Genomic DNA, 21,609 nt, shown 5'->3' on the forward strand with positions numbered 1-21,609 from the left:
TGTTGAAGCTGAAACTCCAATACTCTGGCCAACTGATGCCAAGGGCTGACTCATTGGAAAGGACCCTGATGCTGGGAAAGACTGAGGGCAGGAGGAGAAGGGGACGACAGAGGATGAGATGGTTGGATGGCATCACTGACTCAATGGACATGGGTTTGGGTGGAGTCCGGGAGTTGGTGATGGAGAGGGAGGCCTGGCGTGCTGCAGTTCATGGGGTCACAAAGAGTTGGACACGACTGAGCAACTGAACTGAAGAGTAAAATGACAACAAAAGAAACCAAAAGAAAAAAAAAAACAAACTTAGCTTGTAGATGGAAGAGACTATCTATTGCCAGAAATGGGGTGTGGGGGATGAGGAGATGTGGGTAAAGGTCAAAAGTTACAAACTTCGAGCTACAAAATAAGTAAGGCCTGGGGATGTAATATACACATAGCAACTATAGTTAATAATACTGCTTTACATATTTGAATGCTGCTAACAGAGTGTATCTTAATAGTTCTCATCACAGGAAAACAGTTTTTTTGTAACTATGTATGGTGATGGATGTGAAGTAGACTTACTGTGTTGATCATTTCACAACATATACAAATCCTGAATCATTACATTATATACCTGGGACTAATAGCATATGTCCATTTTACCTTAACTGAAAAACTGAAATGAATAAAATTAAAAAAGAAAGAGACCAAGTACCTTGATATAACATTCAAAATATCAAAAAGTAGGAACATGATTAACAGCCAAAGGCATGGTAAAGTGATATGCAGCTAATAAGAACTCAGGAAAGGGAGATGATTCTTGGAAAATGCAGGTAAAATATAGCAGGTAGAAATATTTCCAAAGAAATTACACAAAACTACTTTAGCTGTCCTTTACATATACCTGCATTATCAATTTCCACAAAACTTTTCTTTAAAAACGGTTTCACAGAATACAAGTAAGTAATACAGTGGGGTCAGCATTCTGCAAAAATATAAAAAAGAATTGTCTTTAGCTTCCAAAAATGACACCTCTATCTACAAATTAGCCACAATTAAGTATACTGACATAAACAAACTGCATTACCAAATACTGAAAATTCTGCAAGAACTGAATATTATGGGAACAAGATAATCTAAACAAAATCATCAACAGCCTTAAAAAATCATTATCCACAACACCTTGAAATATCCACACAATATATCCATGCCAAAGAGAAAAGAAATTCCATACAGTACCAATAAATGAATATTCCAGCATCATACCTCAAGGAAAAATGTTAGAAGTAGAGTTATTCATATAAGAATTTATTTTTGGATGCCCAGTAGATTTTAGTGCCATATTCAAAATGAAAAATAAAAATCTAGCCACAGGAAAGTATCATGTCATTAAGATTTATTAAAAAGTATAAGATCAAAAGATATACCTGTTTGTAACTGCATTAAGCTCAGTACTTGTACTATTAATGCTTAACTTTCACTAATTATGTTCCTAATTGCTACCATCAAACTCACAAACTAAATATAATAAGGGGTATAATCCTTCTGTTTAGTTTCTAAATGTCTTAGAATACCTACTGTTGCAATACGAAATGCTAAAAAGACATTAGTTAATTTTGACTTAAAAAAAATAGTCTACATTGTGAAGCAACTATACTCCAATAAAAATTAATTAAAAAATAATATAGATGTTAAAAGACACCTGAAAAATCCATCACTATTCAAACACAATCACAATTTCCTTCCTAATATAATATCTAAATAGATGCCATGTAACACATTTCCAACCAGGTTGCTTTTCTCATAATCATAAAAGAAGACATGAGAATTATTCTACTACAGAACTGTTGGGGTGTGGGATCAGGATGGCCCTAAACTCACCTCCTCCATGAGCACACCAAAGTCACAACTGCTTAAAGAGCAACTCCCTATGTGCATGCGTGCATGCTAAAGTTGTTCAACTCTGTGCAACCCCATGGACTGTCACTCTCCAGGGGATGTCTCTGTCCACGGGATTCTCCAGGCAAGACTACTGGAGTGGGTTGCCATGCCATTCTCTGGGGGATATTCCCGACCCAAGGACCAGACTCATGTCTCTTACATCTCCTGCATTGGCAGCCAGGTTCTTTACCACTAGCGTCACCAAGACAACCTAAAGACTAGGGATGCCAACCCCAAAGAATAGCAGTGCCAAAGAAAGTTCAAACTACCTTAAAACTGCACTCATTTCACATGCTAGCAAGGTAATGCTCAAAATCTTTCAAGATAGGCTTCAACAGTATGTGAACTGAGAACTACCAGATGTACAAGTTGGATTTAGAAAAGCCAGAGGAACCAAAGATCAAATTGCCAACATCTGTTGGAACATAGAGAAAGCAAGGGAATTCCAGAAAAACATCTACTTCTGCTTCATTAACTACACTAAAGCCTTTGACTGTGTCGATCACAAAAAACAGGAGAAAATTAAGAAAGAGATGGGAATATCAGACCATCGTACCTGCCTCCTGAGAAACCTGTGCTTACTCACGCAGTCATGCCCTACTCTTTGCAACCCTATGGGCTGTAGCCCACCAGGCTCTTCTGCCCATGGGGATTCTCCAAGCAAGAATACTAGAGTGAGTTGCCAGGTCCTCCTCCAGGGGATCGTCCCAACCCAGGGGTCGAACCTAGGTCTCCTGCATTGCAGGCAAATCCATATGCAGGTCAAGAAACAACAGTTAGAACTGGACAGGAAATAATGGACTGGTTCAAAATTGGGAAAGGAGTATGTCAAGGCTGTATACTGTCACCCAGCTTATTTAACTTATATGCAGAGTACATCAGGCCCTATGCCAGGCTGAATGACTCATAAGCTGGAATCAAGATTGCTATAAATATCAACAACTTCAGATATGCAGATGATACCACCCTTATGGCAGAAAGTGAAGAGGAACTAAAGAGCCTCTTGATGAAGATGAAAAAGGAGAGTGAAAAAGCTGGCTTAAAACTCAACATTCAAAAAACTAAGATCATTTGGTCCCATCACTTCATGGCAAATAGATGGGGAAAAACAAAAACACTGACAGACTTTATTTTCTTGGTCTCCAAAATCACTATGGACGGTGACAACAGCCATGAAATTAAAGACACTTGCGAGGCTTCCCGTTCAAGATAGTGGAATAGAAGGACTTGTGCTCATCTCCTCCTGCAAGAACACCAAAATTGCAACTATGCTGAGCAACCATCAATAAGAGGATGCTGGAAACTATCAAAAATGAGATACCCCACATCCAAAGACAAAGAAGCCGCAGCAAGATAGTAGGAGCGGCGCAACATGATAAAATTAAATCCCATACCTGCAGGGTGGGTGACTCACAGACTGGAGAACAATAATACCAAAGAAGTTCTCACACTGGTGTGAAGGTTCTGAACCCCACATCAGGCTTCCCAGCCTGGGTACCCAACAAAGACACTGGGAATCCCCAGGGAATCTGGCCTTGAGGGCCAGCAGGATTTAATTATAGGACTTCCAGAGGTCTGGGGGAAACAGACTCCAGTCTTGGAGGGCACAAACAAAATTTTGTGCACACCAAGACCCAGAGGAGAGGAGCAGTGACCCCAGAGGAGACTGAACCAAAACTACCTGCTAGTGTTGGAGGGCCTCCTGTGGTGGTGTGGGTTGGCAGAGGCTCACCACAGAGACGGGGGCACTGGAAGGTCCCCTTTGGTGTAAACTCTCTGATAGTAACCCTGCTGTAGAGCCCATAGACCACAGGGCTGGGTCACCCCAGGCAAAACTACTAGGGAGGGCATGCAAGCCCACTCATCAGCAGATAACTGGATTAAAGCTTTACTAAGTAAGGCCCTGCCCACCAGAGCAAGACCCAGTTTCTCCCATTGCCAGTCCCTCTCAAGAAGCTTACACAAGCCTCTTAGCCTCAGCCATCAGAGGGCAGACTGAAGAAGCAAGAAGCACAGTCTCACAGTGGCTAAAACAAAAACATATTACAGGAAGTTAATCACAATGAAAAAGCAGAAAGTTATGTCACAGGTGAAGGGACAAGATAAAACCCCAGAAAAACAACTAAATTAAGTGGAGATAGGCAAGTTTCCAGAAAAAGAATTCAGAATAATAAGAGTGAAGATGATCCAGGATCTCGGGAAAAGAATTGAGACAAAGATTGAGAAGACGCAAGAAATGTTTACCAAAGAACCAAAGAACAAACAGAGACGAATAATGCACTAGAAAGAATCAACTGCAGAATAACTGAGCAGAAGAATGGATAAATGACCTGGAGGACAGAATGGTGGAAATCACTGCTGCAGAACAGAATACAGAAAAAAGAAAGCAAAGAAATAAAGACAGCCTAAGAGATCTCTGGGACAACACTGAATGCACCAACATTCGCAGAAGGAGAAGAGAGAGAGAAAAGACCTGAGAAAACACTTGAAGAGATAATAGCTGAAAACCTCCTAAACATGGGAAAGGAAATAGTCAACCAAGTCCAGGAAGCACAGAGAGTGCCAGGAGGGAGAAACCCAAGGAGGAACACTCTGAGACACACAGTCATCAAACTGACAAAAATTAAAGACTGAGATAAAATATTAAAAGCAACAAGGGAAAAACAAGTATCATACAAGGGTACTCCCATCTGGCTATCAGCTGATTTCTCAAGAGAAACTCCACAAGCCAGAAAGAAATGACAAGATATATTTAAAGGGATGAAAGGGAATAACCTCCAACCAAGAATACTCCACCCAGCAAGACTCTCCTTCAGATTTGATGGAGAAATCAAAAGCTTTCAGAGAAGCAAAAGTTAAAGAGAATTTAGCACCACCAAACCAGCCTTACAACAAATGCTAAATTTATGCAGGAAACACAAGACAAGGAAAAGACCTACAGAAAATAAACCCAAAACAATTAAGAAAATGGTAATAGGATCATACATATCAATAATTACCTTAAATGTAAATGGATTAAATGCACCAACCAAAAGACAGAGACTGACTAGGTGGATGTCATGTCCATGTCCATGTATGCAATTCCACTTACCACATCACTCTGCTTGACCCCCTCAAATTGTATGTAATTATTTTATATTGTTAAGATAATCCATGTTCCCATTATGGCTTGCAATTGTAATTATCTTTTATTTTCTGTCTGGCTACTGATTGTGAAAACTGATGAACATCTTTTACTATTGTGATTATTTAACTATTACTCACTTAATACCACTGTATTATGATTGGTCAACAGAAAAATAATAGAATTCTAAATCACCAAAACTAAGATCTAATAGAAAAACCTGTTACCACTTTTTAAAATTCAGATGCATATCAGAATTATCTTGAAATTTTTTGAAAAATACAAATGCTCAGGTATGGCTTTTTTTCTCCAGAGTTCCAGATATGTTTATAATCAGTAGTCATGTTTAAAAACAACTGAACTGTATGATGATTTTTTTACTTTTACCTAGTTTGTTTCACTTTTTCTATTTCATATTCAGTGCTTCCATTTCATTTACTCTATGTTCTCCAATTTCTCCATCTCCTCTTTTTTTTGTTCTTTCTCCAGCCTTTATCAAGTGTAGTAGAAAAGCTTTTGTGTGTATATATATATATATATATATAATATATATATATATATAATATATATATATTTTATGAAAATGAATTTTTGCCTAACTAAAAAAAATTACAACATTTTGATTCTACTTGTTTGACTTAGTATGAGTAGAATGCAAGATTTCCAATAAAAAAGTAGATATGCAACAAGTAACAAAGTTCTACTGTATAGAACAGGGAACTACAGTCAATATCTTGTAATAACCTATGCTGGAAAATAATTTCAAAAATAATATATGTGTGTTTTTAGAACTGAATCACCTTGCTGTGCAGCTGCAACACTGTAAGTCAACTATACTTCAATAAGATACATATATTTTACAAATAAAAAAATAAAAGATACTTGCTCCATGGAAGAAAAGCTATGACAAATCTACACAGCATATTAAAAATCAGAGACATTATTTTGTCAACAAAGGTCCGTATTGTCAAAGCTATGGCTCTTCCAGTAGTCATGTACAGACGTGAGAGCTGGGCTATAAAGAAGGCTAAGGACCAAAGAACTGATGCTTTCGAATTGTGGCTGCAGAAGACTCTTAAGAGTCCCTTGGATGGCAAGGAGATCAAACCAGTCAATCCTAAAGGAAATCAACCGTGAATACTCACTCGAAGGACTGATGCTGAACTGGAAGCTCCAATACTTCAGCTACCTGATATGAAGAGCCAACTTGTTGGACAAGACCCTGATGCTGGGAAAGATTGAGGACAGGAGGAGAAGGAGGCGACAGAGGATGAGATGGTTGGATGGCATCACCGACTCAATGGACATGAGTTTGAGTAAACTCCGGGAGTTGGTGATGGACAGGGAGGCCTGGCGTGCTGCAGTCCATGGGGTCGCAAAGAGCTGGACATGACTTGGCAACTGAACAATAACAACAAAAGACTAGCAGAAAAGATTTTTCACAACTAAAGATATATAACATTTTGCAACGCATCATGTGAAATGCTGGGTTAGATGAAGCACAAGGTGGAATCAAGATTGCCGGGAGATATATCAATAACCTCAGATATGCAGATGACACCACTCTTATGGCAGAAAATGAAGAGGAACGAAAGAGCCTCTTGATGAAAGTTAAAGAGGAGAGTGAAAAAGTTGGCTTAAAACTCAACATTCAAAAAACTAAGATCATGGCATCTGATCCCATCACTCCATGGCAAATAGATGGGGGAACAATGGAAACAGTGAGAAACTTTATTTTAGGGGGTTCCAAAATCACTGCAGATGGTGACTGCAGCCATGAAATTAAAAAACACTTGCTCCTTGGAAGAAAAGCTATGACCAACCTAGACAGTATATTAAAAAGCAGAGACGTTACTTTGCCAAAAATAAGTCCATCTAGTCAAAGCTGTGGTTTTATCCAGTAGTCACATATGGATGTGAGAGCTGGACCATAAAGAAAGCTAAGCACCAAAGAATTGATGCTTCTGAACTGTGGTGTTGGAGAAGACTCGAGAGTCCCTTGGCCTGCAAGGAGATCCAACCAGTCCATCCTAAAGGAGATCAGTACTGAATATTCATTGGAAGGACTGATGCTGAAGCTGAAACTCCAATACTTTGGCCACCTGATGTGAAGAACTGACTCATTAGAAAAGACCAGGAAGCTAGGAAAGACTGAAGGTGGGAGGAGAAGGGGATGACAGAGGATGAGATGGTTGGATGGCATCACTGACTCAATGGATATAAGTTTGAGTAAGCTCTGAGAGTTGGTGATGGACAGGGAAGGCTGGTGTGCTGCAGTCCATGGGCTCACAAATAGTTGGACACAACTGAGCACTGAACTGAACTGAAATATACAGAAAGAGGAGCCACAATGAAATGGATACATAGAACTAAAGACACAGCTTACTCAGGACCCACATGACCCTGCTGGCCACCCACAAACAGGAAGAATATCACAACCACAGTGGTGCTCCCCGAGGAACAAAGTGTCTGAGGCCCACTCTGGGCTCCCCAGCCTGGGGATCCTGTACCAGAAGATAAGTCCCTAGAACATCTGGCTTTGAAAACCAGTGACACTTACATTTGAGAGAGCAGGAGAGACAGGAACCAGAGACTCCCCCTTAAAGAGTGAGAAGAAAATCTCACAAGCTGAATCCTAGCACAATGGTAGTAATTTGAGAGGTGCCTGTGTAAGACCCACCTGTTGATCTTGGAAAGCATTCCAAGGAGACAGGAGGCAGCTGGGACCCCCCTGGGGTTGGGTCTCTCATTGTACCATGCTGATACAGATGTTGGCAAGCACCATCCTCGAATCCTCCCTACAGCCCATTAACTCTGGGGCCTGCCCCACCCTCCGCTGTACCTACAGTAACCACACCGGGCTGGGCAGGGGGAAGTCAGCTCCACCCCAACTAATGGCACATGCAGCCCACATAGGAAGTACTCCCAGAGCACACAGCTCTAATGACCAGAGAGGAGTGCATTGCTAGGACTCATGGAATGTCTCCTACATAAGACTGCTTTTCCAAGACTAGGAGACATAACAGACTTAAGTACTACACAGATACAAAAAGAGAATTAGATAAAATGAGAAGACAGAGGACAATGTCCCAACTGAAAGAACAAAGACAAAATCTCAGAAAATGACCTAAATGAAACAGAGATAAGTAATACACTTAAAAAAGAATTCAAGGTAACGATCATAAGGATGATCACCAAAGTTGGAAGAAGAATGGATGAAAACAGTGAAAATGTCAACAAAGAGTTAAAAAATGCTAACAATGAACCAATCAGAGTTGAAGAATAACTGATAGAAAAACACACTGGAAGGACTGAATTAGATGGTACAAAGATTTAGCAGTTGATTAGATGGTACAGAAGAACAAACCAGTGGCCTAGGAGGTAGACAAAGCAAAACTCACCCAAGATATAGCAAATATATATCCAATAAGGGATTAACATCTAAAACAAATTAAGATTATTAACATCACTAATTATCAGGGAAACACAAATCAAAACCACCAATGAGATACCATCTAACACCTGTCAGAATGGCTATCAGCAAAAGGACAACAAATTAACAAGTGTTGGTGAGAATGTGGAGAAAGGGGAACACTGGTAAGACTGCACACTGCTGCAGCCACTATAGAAAATAGTATGGAGATTCCTCAAAAAAATTAAAATCTGAACTACCACATGATCCAGCTATTTCACTTCTGGGTATATACTCGAAGAAAATGTACATTGCAGCAGTATTTACAGCAGCCAAGATATAGAAGTAAACTAAGTGTCTAGTGATAGATGAATAGATAAAAAAGATGATATATACATATTTATATTTACTGTATATATGGTCACATGTGAACTTCCCCTGTGGCCCAGATGGTAAAGAATCTGCCTGCATTGCAGAAAACCCAGGTTTTGATCCCTGGTTTGGGAAGATCCCCTGGAGAAGGGAATGGCAGCCCACTCCAGTATTCTTGCCTGGAAAATCCCATGGACAGAGGATCCTGGTGGGCTACAGTCCACGGGGTCGCAAAGAGTCAGACATAACTGAATGACTGACACCACATTATGGTCATATGCACACACACACACACATACATACATACACACATACATACACACACACACACAATGGAATATTACTCATAAAAAGGATTAAATCTTGCTATTTGGAATAACTGGGAGGATCCAGGGTATCACGTTAAGTGAAATAAATCAAGAGAAAGACAAATATCATATGATGTCACTAATATGTTGAATCTAAAAAACAAAATAAACAGAGAGAAAACAGACTAATACATACAAAGAACAAACAGGTGGTTATCACAGGTGGGCAGGGTGGGAAATTGGGCAAAAAAGGTGAAGAAGATTAAGAGGTACAAACTTTCAGTTAAGTCACAGGGATATAATATACAGCATAAGGAATATGGTCAATAATACTGTAATAACTTTGTATAGGGACAGATAGTTACTAGACAACTTACTGTGGTGATCATTTTGTAATGTATTTAAATGTCAAAATCAACTGTTTCATTATTTACCTGAAACATTTCAAGTATTATCTCAATATCTTCAAAAATCATCAAAAATTTAACAAAATATACACATTAAAGATCAACATGACAGAAAACTGCCATAAAGTGGTCATTTACAAACAATTGTGGAAAGTTTACTTTCTCTCTGTTAGTAAAGCGTTCTTTTACATCTCAAATACTGATTTTGCCATACAGACTCGGGTCTGAAGCACCAGCCGGGAGGCCTCTGGGCCCGGCCATCTTATGAGCCAGTGAAACTAGAAAGCACAAAGGAAAAAAAAGAGGACAAGATGGCGGAGGAGTAGGTGGACATGGAGCACATCTCTCTCCACAGATACATCAGGAGTACACCTTCAGACACAGAAGTGCATGCAGAACACCAGCTCAGAGTGGACAGGAGTACCTGACCAGTGGAAAAGAATATACAGAACCACACGAAACTCGAGCTCAAGCCCTGAGCCTTTGGAGTGAGAGCACGGACTCCAAGACCCTAGACTACCAGAGAACTAACCCCAGGGAGTATCAAATAGTGAGAACTAACACAAGGGAAACCACATGAATTCAAGACGCGGCATCACCCAATCACCAGTAGCACCCTGTGCAGGACACCTCATCTAAACAACAAACAAAACAAAAATACAAACCCAATCACCAGCAGACATGATTACCACCTCACTCAGTCTTGCCCATTAGAGGAAAAAAAGCAAACAAATGAAAACTCAGCATAAATCTCACCCTATACGAAGCTTACACAAACCACTGGACCAACCTTAGGAAGGGAGAAACCAAAAGGAAGAAAGAATTCAACCTTGAAGCCTGGGAAAAGGAGACTTCAGACACAGTAAGTTAAAAAAAAAATAATGAAAAGGCAGAGAAATACTACACAAATGAAGGAACAAACTAGAAATACAGAAGTCCAAATAAATGAAGAGGAGATAGGCAAACTACCTGAAGAATAATTCAGAATAATGATAATAAAGATGATCAAAAACCTTGAACACAGAATGGAGAAAATGTTAAGAATCAATTAACAAAGACCCAGAAGAATTAAAGAATAAACATACAGAGACAAACAACACAATTACTGAAATTAAAAATACTCTAGAAGGAATCAACAGCAGAATAACTGAAGCAGAAGAACGGATCAGTGAGCTGGAAGATAAAATGGTGGAAATAACTTCTGAAGAGCAGAATAAAGTAAAAAGAATGAAAAGAACTGAGGATAGTCTCAGAGACCTCTGGGACAATATCAAACAGACCAACATTCAAATAATAGGGGGGTCCCAGAAGAAGAAGAGAAAAAGAAAGGGTATGAGAAAATTTTTGAAGAGATTATAGTGGAAAACTTCCCCACCATGGAAAAGGAAACAGTCAATAAAGTACAAGAGGTGCAAAGAGTTCCATACAAGATAAACATGCTAAGACACATACTAATCAAACTAATAAAGACTAAACACAAAGAAAGAATATTAAACGCAACAAGGGAAAAGCAACAAGTAACATACAAGGGAAACCCCATACATGTAAACCCTGATCTCCCAGCAGAAACTCTGCAGGCCAGAAGAGAATGGCAGGATATATCTAAAGTACTGAAAGGGAAAAATCTACAACCAAGATTACTGTACCCAGGAAGGATCTCATTCAAAACTGATGGAGAAATAAAAAGCTTTTCAGACAAGCAAAAGTTAAGAGAATTCAGTACCACCAAATCAGCTTTACAACAAATGTTAAAGGGACTTATATACTCAAGAAATACAAGAGAAGAAAAAAGATCTACAAAAATCAACCCCCAACAATTAAGAAAATGGCAATCAGAACACATATATCAATAATTACTTTAAATGTAAATAGATGAAAAGCTCCAACCAAAAGACAATGACTGGCTGAATGGATAAAAAAACAAGACCCACATATATGACGTCGACAAGAAACCAACTTCAGACCTCAAGACACATATAGACTGCAAATTAGAGGATGGAAAAATATATTCCATGCAAATAGGAAGCAAAAGAAAGCTGGAGTAACAATACTCGTATCAGACAAAATAGACCTTAAAATAAAGAAGATTACAAGAGATAAGGAAGGACACTACATAATGATCAAGGGATCAGTCCAAGAGGAAGACATAACAATTGTAAATATCAATGCACCCAACATAGGAGCACCTCAATACATAAGACAAACATTAACAGACATAAAAGGAGAAATTGACAGTAACACAATAATAGTAGGAGACTTTAACACCCCACTCACACCAATGGACAGATCATCAAAACATAAAATTAATAAGGAAACACAAGTCTTAAATGTTACATTAGATGAGATGGATCTCGTTGTTATCTTCAGGACATTCCACCCAAATGCAGAAGAATACACCTTCTTCTCAAGTGTACATGGAACATTCTCCAGTATAGACCACATCTTGGGTCACAAATCAAATCTCAGTAAACGTAAGAAAGTTGAAAATGTATCAAGCATCTTCTCTGACCACAATGCTATGAGACTAGATATCGATTATAAGAAAAAAACTGTAGGAAACACGAATACATGGAGATTAAACAATATGTTTCTCAATAACCAACAGGTTACTGAAGAAATCAAAAGGGAAATCAAAAAATTTCTAGAAACAAATGAGAATGAAAACACAACAACTCAAAACCTATGGGATGCAGAAAAAGCAGTCCTAAGAGGGAAGTTTATAGCTATACAATCCTACCTAAAGAAACAAGAAAAACATTGAATAGACAACCTAACTTTACACCTAAACCAAATGGAAAAAGAAGAACCAAACACCCCCAAAATTAGTAGAAGGAAAGAAATCATAAAGGTCTGACCAGAAATAAACGAAAAAGAAATGAAAGAAACAATAGTAAAGATTAATAAAACTAAAAGTTGGTTCTTTGAGAAGATGAACAAAATTGACAAACCTTTAGCCAGACTTATTAAGAAAAAAAGAAAAAATCAAATCAACACAATTAGAAATGAAAAAGGAGAGGTTACAACAGACAATGCAGAAATACAAGGGATTATAAGAGACTATCATGAACAACTATATGGAGAACCTGGAAGAAGAAATAGACAGACTCTTAGAAAAGTTCAATCTTCCAAGACTGAACCAGGAAGAAACAGAAATTATGAACAACCCAATTATAAGCACTGAAACTGAAACTCTTATCAAAATCTGCCAAAAAACAAAAGCTCAGGACCAGATGGCTTCACAGAATTCTATCAAACATTCAGAGAAGAGCTAATGCCTATCCTTCTAAGACTCTTTCAAAAAACTGCAGAGGAAGGAATACTTCCAAACTCATTCTACGAGGCCACCATCACTCTGTTACCAAAACCAGACAAAGACAACACACAAAAAAGAAAACTACAGGCCAATATCACTGATGAACACAGATGCAAAAATCCTCAACAAAATTTTAACAAACAGAATTCAGCAGCACATCAAAAAGCTCATGCACCATGATTAAGTTGGGTTTATTCCAGGGATGCAAGGATGCTTCAATATATGCAAAACAATCAATGTGATACACCATATTGACAAATTGAAAGTTAAAAACCATATGATCATCTCAACAGATGCAGAAAAAGCCTTTGACAAAATTCAGCACCCATGTGTAAGTAAAACTCTTGAAAAAATGGGCATAGAAGGAAACTACCTCAAGATAGTAAAGGCCATATATGATAGAAAAGAAAGTGAAGTTGCTCAGTCATGTCCGACTCTTTGGGATCCATGGACTGTAGCCCACCAGGCTCCTCTGTCCATGGGATTTTGAAGGCAAGAGTACTGGAGTGGGTTGCCATTTCCTTCTCCAGGAGACCTTCCCAACCTAGGGATCAAACCCGGGTCTCCTGCACTGCAAGCGGACACTTTACCATTTGAGCCACCAGGGAAGTCATATATGATAAGCCTACAGCAAACATTATTCTCAATGGTGAAAAATGGAAAGCATTCCCCCTAAGATGAGGAACAAGAAAAAGGTGTCCACTTTCACCACTATTATTCAACATAGTTCTGGAAGTCCTAGCAACAGCAATCAGAGAAGAAAAAGAAATAAAAGGAATCCAGATCATAAAAGAAGCAGCAAATCTCTCACTGTTTGCAGATGACATGATACTCTACATAGAAAACCCTAAAGATAGTATCAGAAAATTACTAGGGGTAGTCGGTGAATTTAGCAAAGTTGCAGGATACAAAATCAACACACAGAAATCACTTGCATTTCTATATACTAACAATGAAAACTCAAAAGAATTTAAGGAATCAATCCCATTCACCATTGCAACAAAAAGAATTAAATATCTAGGAATAAACTTACCTAAGGAGACAAAAGAACTGTACACAGAAAATTATAAGACACTAATGAAAGAAATCAAAGATGACATAAACAGATGGAGAGATATTCCATGTTCCTGGGTAGGAAGAATCAATATTGTGAAAATGACTATACTACCAAATGCAATCTACAGATTCAACCCGATCCCTATCAAATTACCAATGACATTTTTCACAGAACTAGAACAAAGAATTTCACAATTCATATGGAAAAACAAACGACCCCAAATAGCCAAAGCAATCTTGAAAAAGAAGAATGGAGCTGGAGGAATCAACCTTCCTGACTTCAGAATATACTACAAAGCTACAGTCATCAAGACAGTATGGTATTGACACAAAAAGAGAAACATAGACCAATGGAATAACATAGAAAGCCCAGAAATAAACCCATTCACCTATGGGTACCTTATATTTGACAAAGGAGGCAAGAATATACAATGGGGCAAAGACAGCCTCTTCAATAAATGGTGCTGGGAAAACTGGACAGCTACATGTAAAAGAATGAAATTAGAACGTTTCCTAACACCATACCCAAAGATAAACTCAAAATGGATCAAAGACCTACATGTTAGACCAGAAACTATAAAACTCTTAGAGGAAAACATAGGCAGAACACTCATAGAGGACAAGATCCTCTACGACCCACCTCCTAGAGTAATGGAAATAAAAACAAAAGTAAACAAATAGGACCTGATTAAACTGAAAAGCTTTTGCACAGCAAAGGAAGCTATAAGCAAGGTGGAAAGACAACCCTCAGAATGGGAGAAAATAACAGCAAATGAAAAAACTGACAAAGGATTAATATATAGGCATCTCACACAACTCAATACCAGAAAAACAAACAACTCAATACAAAAGTGGGAAAAAGACCTAAACAGACATTTCTCCAAAGAAGACATACAGATGGCTAACAAACACATGAAAAGATGCTCAGCATCTCTCATTATTAAAGAAATGCAAATAAAAAATACAATGAGATATCATCTCACACCAGTCAGTATGGCAATCATCAAAAAGTCTACAAACAATAAATGCTGGAGAGGATGTGGAGAAAAGGGAACACTCTTGCACTGTTGGTGGGAATGTAAATTGATACAGCCACTATGGAAGACAGTATGGAGATTCCTTAAAAGACTAGGAATAAAACTACCATATGACCCAGAAATCCCACTCCTAGGCATCTACCCTGAGGAAACCAAAATTGAAAAAGACACACATAATCCCATTATTCATTGCAGCATGATTTACAATAGCTAGAACATGGAAGCAACCTACATACTCATCAACAGATGAATGGATAAAGAAGTTGTGGTACATATACATAATGGAATATTACTCAGCCATAAAAAATGCATTTGAGTCAGATCTGATGAGGTGGATGAATCTAGAACCTATTATACAGAGTGAAGTAAGTCAGAAAGAGAAAGATAGACATTGTATTCTAAGGCATATATATGGAATCTAGAAAAACAGTACTGAAGAATTTACTTACAGGGCAGCAGTGGAGAAACAGACTTAGAGAATAGACTTGTGGACATGGGGAGAGGGGAGGAGAGGGTGAGATGTATGGAAAAGAGTAGCATGGAAACTTATATTACCATATGTAAAATAGATAGCAAAACAGGAATTTGGCTAAGAAATATGGCTAAGAAACTCAAACAGGGGCTCTGTATCAACAGGCGTAGGATGGGGAGGGAGATGGGGGGGAGGTTCAAAAGGGAGGGGATATATGTATACCTATGGCTAATTCAGGTTGAGGCTTGACAGAAAACAACAAAATCCTGTAAAGCAATTATTGTTCAACAAAAAAATAAATTAAAAAATAATTTGAAATACTGCAGAAAATTTGATAGAATACCATGAATATGTCACCTAAAATCAACACATGTGAGCATTTTGATACAAATGCTGTGCAATGTCTCGCCCCATCTCTGCCTCTCCCTCTCCTCTCCTACTTATTTATCTATCTACTTACCTACCTATAACCTGACAAGTAAAGAACAGTTAATATAGTATGATCCCTTCTACAAGGAACAGTATTGTGTCGAGTTTTTTCGTTATCATGACATTATGTAGTCTTAAAATACTTTTTCTTTTGTATATTTGTATTTTTTCATTTTTCAATAGTGAACATGTATTGCTTGTTTAATTAAAAAAGAAAATATTTATATATTCAAAAAAGAATTATTCATCATAATACAGTTACCAGCTAAATTTTAACTCTTGTTTTTCTAGGAAAAAAAAAATTCTCTGTTAACATAGCCATTATATAAATGCAACATAGATATGTGCTATTAAGAAAATTTAACAGATCATCTACAATTGATTATTCTCTTTATATAAGGGATAATGTGGCTAATTATTTTCTTTATACAAAAGGCAATTGGCACAAGTGTGCAAATTATTATCACTACATCAATACACCTTTGTGAAATCTACTAACTTTCAGATCTTACCTGTGAAACATTCCTTTCAATGACAAAACTTACAGTAGGCTTTTTTATTTGTGATATAAACTTATAAACATTTCTTTTTATTTTAAATTCAGAACTATAAGCAGCACATAAATATTCAACTTGAGCTTTTGTTGTTGCTGCTGTTAAAAGCATTAATATTTATTTCAATTGTTCCTTGCTGCAAAAGTATTTAAAGTAATTTGATAAAGTAAAGCCATGGTTTTAAAAAACTACATTTTAAATTTTACGCATCTTTAAAGATGATTACAATTTCACTTAAAGGAAATCAACAAAAGAGCCTGTTTAATGCCAACTCTGAATTTAGGAAATAATATACTCCTTGGGCTTCCACGGTGGGTCTTTACCATCAGTGGTAAAGAACCCGCCTGCCAATTCAGGAGACTTGAGTTCAATCCCTGGGTCAGGAAGATCTGCTGGAGAAGGAAATGGCAACCCACTTCAGTATTCTTGCCTAAGAAATCCCACAGGTAGACGAGCCTGATGAGCTACAGTCCATGGCATCACAGAAGTCGGACACAATTTAGCAACTAAACAACAACAATACTCCTTATTTTCAGGAAAATCTGAAATCTTTAAGTTGCAAAATGTATACATAATAGAGGCAATTACTATCCCAAAGACAAGCTTAGTTATGATCAACTACCTTTTTTACCCAAAAAACGTTCATTTAGTATCTGTAAAAGGAAACATAAATTGGTTTATAAAAAATAACTTCCCCATGATCTTAAATCTAGGAATGAAACACTGTATTTTAAAATGTCATATATACATTTATATTTAATGTTCTTTAGCCCACCACATTCCTCTATCCGTGGGGATTCTCCAGGCAAGAATGCTGTAATGGGTTGCCATGCCCTCCTCCATGGGATCTTAACTCAGGGATCGAACCCAGGTCTCCTGCATTGCAGGCAGATTCTTTACCGTCTGAGTCACCATGGAAGCCCAAATGAAGCTTTAGATTTTTCTGAACTTCTATTTCATTACATAATTTTTTAAATTATAGCAAAAACTTGACAAAAAATAAATGAAGACACAAACCTTATTTAAAATAAAATTTTACATACCTTGGCTTCTGAAATGCTAAACTATATTGTTGGCAAGCTAGACCCACAGTGGGAGTATAAACGATAGGCATGAATTTCTCAATGTCGGACATCAGCACTTTATAGAAGAGCTTTTCATTTCTATCTTGAAGATCCATTAAGAGAAGATACCTGTGGAAATTGGACATAATTAGATCTACATTCCAACACAGTCATAAAATAGCTGTTTATAAAACTAAATGTTTGCAACAACATATACACTGGTTCAAAACTGGAAAGGAGTACATCAAAGCTGTACATTGTCACCCTGCTTATTTAACTTACATGTAGAGCAGATCATGTGAAATGCTGGGCTAGATTAATTACAAGCTAGAATCAAAATTGCTAGGAGAAATAACAACCTCTGATATGTAGATGATGCCACTCTAATGGCAAAAATGAGACACTAAAGAGCCTCTTGATGAAGGTGAAAGAAGCGAGTGAAAAAGCTGGCTTAAAATTCAACATTCAAAAAACGAAGATCCTGACATCTGGTCCCATCACTTCATGGCAAACAGAAGGGGAAAAAGTGGAAGCAGTGACAGATTTTATTTTCTTAGGCTCTAAAATCACTGTGGGCGGTGACTGTGGCCATGAAATTAAAAGATGTTTGCCCTTTGGAAGGAAAGCTGTGGCAAACCTGGACAAAGTATTAAAAAGCAAAGACATCACTTTGCCAACAAAGATCCACATAGGCAAAGCTATGGTTTTTCCAGTAGTCATGTACAGATGTGAGAGTTGGACCATAAAGAAGGCTGAGTGCTGAAGAACTGATGCTTTCAAATTGTGGTGCTGGGGAAGACTCTAGAGTCTCCTGGTCTGCAAGGAGATCAAACCAGTCAATGCTAAAGGAAATCAACCGTGAATATTCATTGGAAGGACTGATGCTGAAGCTCCAATATTTCAAGTACCTCATGCGAAGAGCCAACTCATTGGAAAAGACCCTAATGCTGGGAAAAATTGAAGGCAAAAGGAGAAGGGGGCGGCAGAGGATAAGATGGTTAGACAGCATCACTAACTCAATGGATATGAATTTGAGCAAGCTCCGGGAGATGGTGAAGGACAGGGAAGCCTGGCGTGCTGCAGTCCATGGTAGCAAAGACGACTCAGCTACTGAACACAAACAGTATTTTTTAGGTCACATAGAAAACATCTGATCAAAAAAGACTTTAGAAATATTTCTGGGACTTCCCCAGTGGCCTAGTAGTTAAGAATCCACCTTCCAAAGCAGAGGACACGGGTTTGATCCCTGGTCAGGGAACTAAGATCCCACATGCTATGGGCCAACTAAGCTCGCACGTTGCAACTAGAGGGCCCTCATTCTCCAGAGCCCATGCTTCAACAGAGAAGCCTGCATACCACAAGTAAAGAAAGCCCGTGTGCAACAATGAAGAGCCCTAGCCCCACAGCAAAGACCCAGCGCAGCCAAAATAATAAAATAAAAATTGGATCAGGTTGCAGTTTAAAAAAAACAAAGAAATATTCCTAATCATCACAAAAAATAAAGAACAATAAACCTGAGCTGGTGTCATTCAAACACTAAAATCAGTGCTAAAACAGCACAGTTTTATTTAATATTCAAATGACTTTATCCCTATTTTAAAATGAAAGACAAATGAAAAATATCACTATAGATAAAGTTTAAACAGTAACTTAACTAACTAAAGACTTCATCGTTTAATTTGCAGTACTGAAGAGCCAAGAAAAATGACAAGCAGAAAATAACTACGGAATGTTAACAATGACCCTAAAAATTACTAAGGTAAGAAAGTTTAAGGGACTTTTCTAATTATTTAGATCAAGAGGTCTTTTTCTTTCTAGAGGCATTTCTGAACCAGAATTATCTTTTAAAATATCAGCCTTATCATATTACTTATAATCTTCAGTGGTTTATACAGTAAAACTCCAACTGTTTGGTACAACTTAGAAGAATCTTGCAAAACTGTCCTTAATAGTCCTACCAGCTTTTTTGCATTGATTCTTGTTCTCTGGAATAGTTGAAAATGCATAGAATCTGGAGTTAGAGACATGAGGATTCTAATGCTTGGCAAATAGATGTTATTTCAGTTCCCAACACTAACAACTGGGAAGAAAATGATGACTTTTAAAAGATGATGCTAACACTGATCCAGCCATGTGGAAATCATCATCGCTAAGTCAACACATTTTAGGACACTTGACACAAGTGGTATTCCCTACAGCTCCATACACTCTCTTTACCTGAAGTCCAGGTCCCCAGAGTCTCTCGATTTTCCTTTTTCACTGATCATTCCTTTTTTCCTTTCTTTGCTGCTTTCTCCTGGGCTCAAGAGGCTCTCTAACACTCATCTCTATCACATTGAGAGGTGATGCTGGCTTGGCTTCAGTGCTAAGTTGCTTCAGTCATGTCCAACTCTTTGTGACCCCATGGACTGTGGCCCTCCAGGATCCTCAGTCCCTGGGATTCTCCCGGCAAGAATACTGGGGTGGGTTGCCATGCCCTCCTCCAAGGGATCTTCCCAACCCGTGGATGGAACCTGCATCTTTTGTCTCCTGCATGGGCAGGCATGTTCTTTACCACTAGCGCCACCTGGCTTTGCTTCAGTTCAGTTCAGTTCAGTCGCTCAGTCGTGTCTGACTCCTTGCGACCCCATGGACCACAGCACACCAGGCCTCCCTGTCCATCACCAACTCCCGGAGTTTACTCAAACTCATGCCAATTGAGTCGGTGATGCCATCCAACCATATCATCCTCTGTCATCCCCTTCTCTTCCCACCTTCAATCTTTCCCAGCATCAGGGTCTTTTCAAATGAGTCTGCTCTTTGCGTCAGGTAGCCAAAGTATTGGAGTTTCAGCTTCAACATCAGTTCTTCCAATGAATATTCAGGACTGATTTCCTTCAGGATGGACTGGTTGGATCTCCTGGCAGTCCAAGGGACTCTAAAGAGTCTTCTCCAACACCACAGTTCAAAAGCATCAATTCTTCGGTGCTCAGCTTTCTTTATAGTCCAACTCTCACATCCATACCTGACTACTGGAAAAACCATAGCCTTGACTAGACGGACCTTTGTTGACAAAGTAATGTCTCTGCTTTTTAATATGTTGTCTAGGTTGGTTATAACTTTTCTTCCAAGGAGTAAGCATCTTTTAATTTCATGGCTGCAGTCACCATCAGCAGTGATTTTGCTTCAAGATCTATCCAAATCTACATACCTTCATTGCTACCATCCAGGATCTAAATCACCATCATCTTTTGCCTGTAAGTCTCCTAAATAATCTTATATTCTATTCTCAACATTGCAAAGTCTTCTAGAAATATAGCTCAGATCATGCTGACCTTCTGTTCAAAACTTTGAATGAGCCCCTTCACTCAGAGAAACAGCAAAAGTCTTACAACTATGGCCTCCATAATCCATCTTTAATCATCTGTCCTCCATGACCTCACTAACCTCCTCTCCTGACCTACCGTTCTCCCGCTCACTCATCCTGCTCCAGACACACGTCTCCCTGTTGGTCCCTGAATGCACCAGCTAAAAGAACACTGCTCCTCAGCTTCCTCATGAGACAGCTGTCTCACTGCCTTTCATTACTCACTCATAACCCACCTTCTCACTGAAGCCCATCCTGACCATGGAACTAAACAACACAGAGTGACCCTACCCACCCCCTTGCATTCTCAGTCCCTCTTACCATACTCCACCTTCTCTTTTTTTTTCATGAGCATTTGTCACTTTCTAGCATATTAAATAATTTATTCATTATTTTACCATTTACTACTTTTCAAAAATAATGTACCTAAGTTTCATGAGGGCAGAGATCATTGTCTCTAATCCCAGTATTGAAAAGAGCACCTGACACTAAGTTGATGCTCAGTAAGTATTTGAGGGACATTCTGTGATAAAAATATAAAAGTGCTCGGGCCTGGTGCACTGGAAAGACCCAGAGAGATGGGGTGGAGGGGGGATCGGGATGGGGAACACATGTAAATCCATGGCTGATTCATGTCAATGTTGACAAAAACCACTACAATACTGTAAAGTAATTAGCCTCCAACTAATAAAAATAAATGGAAAAAAAAAATACAAAAGTCACTAGCTCTGAGGAGGCAAGTGATAAAATGGCCCAGGAAAAGAATGTAAAGTAAAAATGGAAGAGAATAAAGGA

General features: G+C 38.4%; 1 protein-coding gene across 2 annotated transcripts in view; it reads right to left on the minus strand.

The window, feature by feature from the left end:
- Positions 1 to 21,609, minus strand: part of ME1 (malic enzyme 1) — a 252,142-nt gene that overhangs the window by 186,307 nt on the left and 44,226 nt on the right. For both annotated transcript variants that reach the window (XM_043438919.1, XM_043438918.1), the window contains one exon: positions 17,448 to 17,597. In XM_043438919.1, the coding sequence (XP_043294854.1) occupies positions 17,448 to 17,597 (150 nt within the window). The remainder of the gene's footprint in view (positions 1 to 17,447; positions 17,598 to 21,609) is intronic.

This window comes from Cervus canadensis, chromosome 20 (genome assembly GCF_019320065.1).
Source record: "Cervus canadensis isolate Bull #8, Minnesota chromosome 20, ASM1932006v1, whole genome shotgun sequence".
Taxonomy (NCBI): Eukaryota; Metazoa; Chordata; class Mammalia; order Artiodactyla; family Cervidae; genus Cervus; species Cervus canadensis.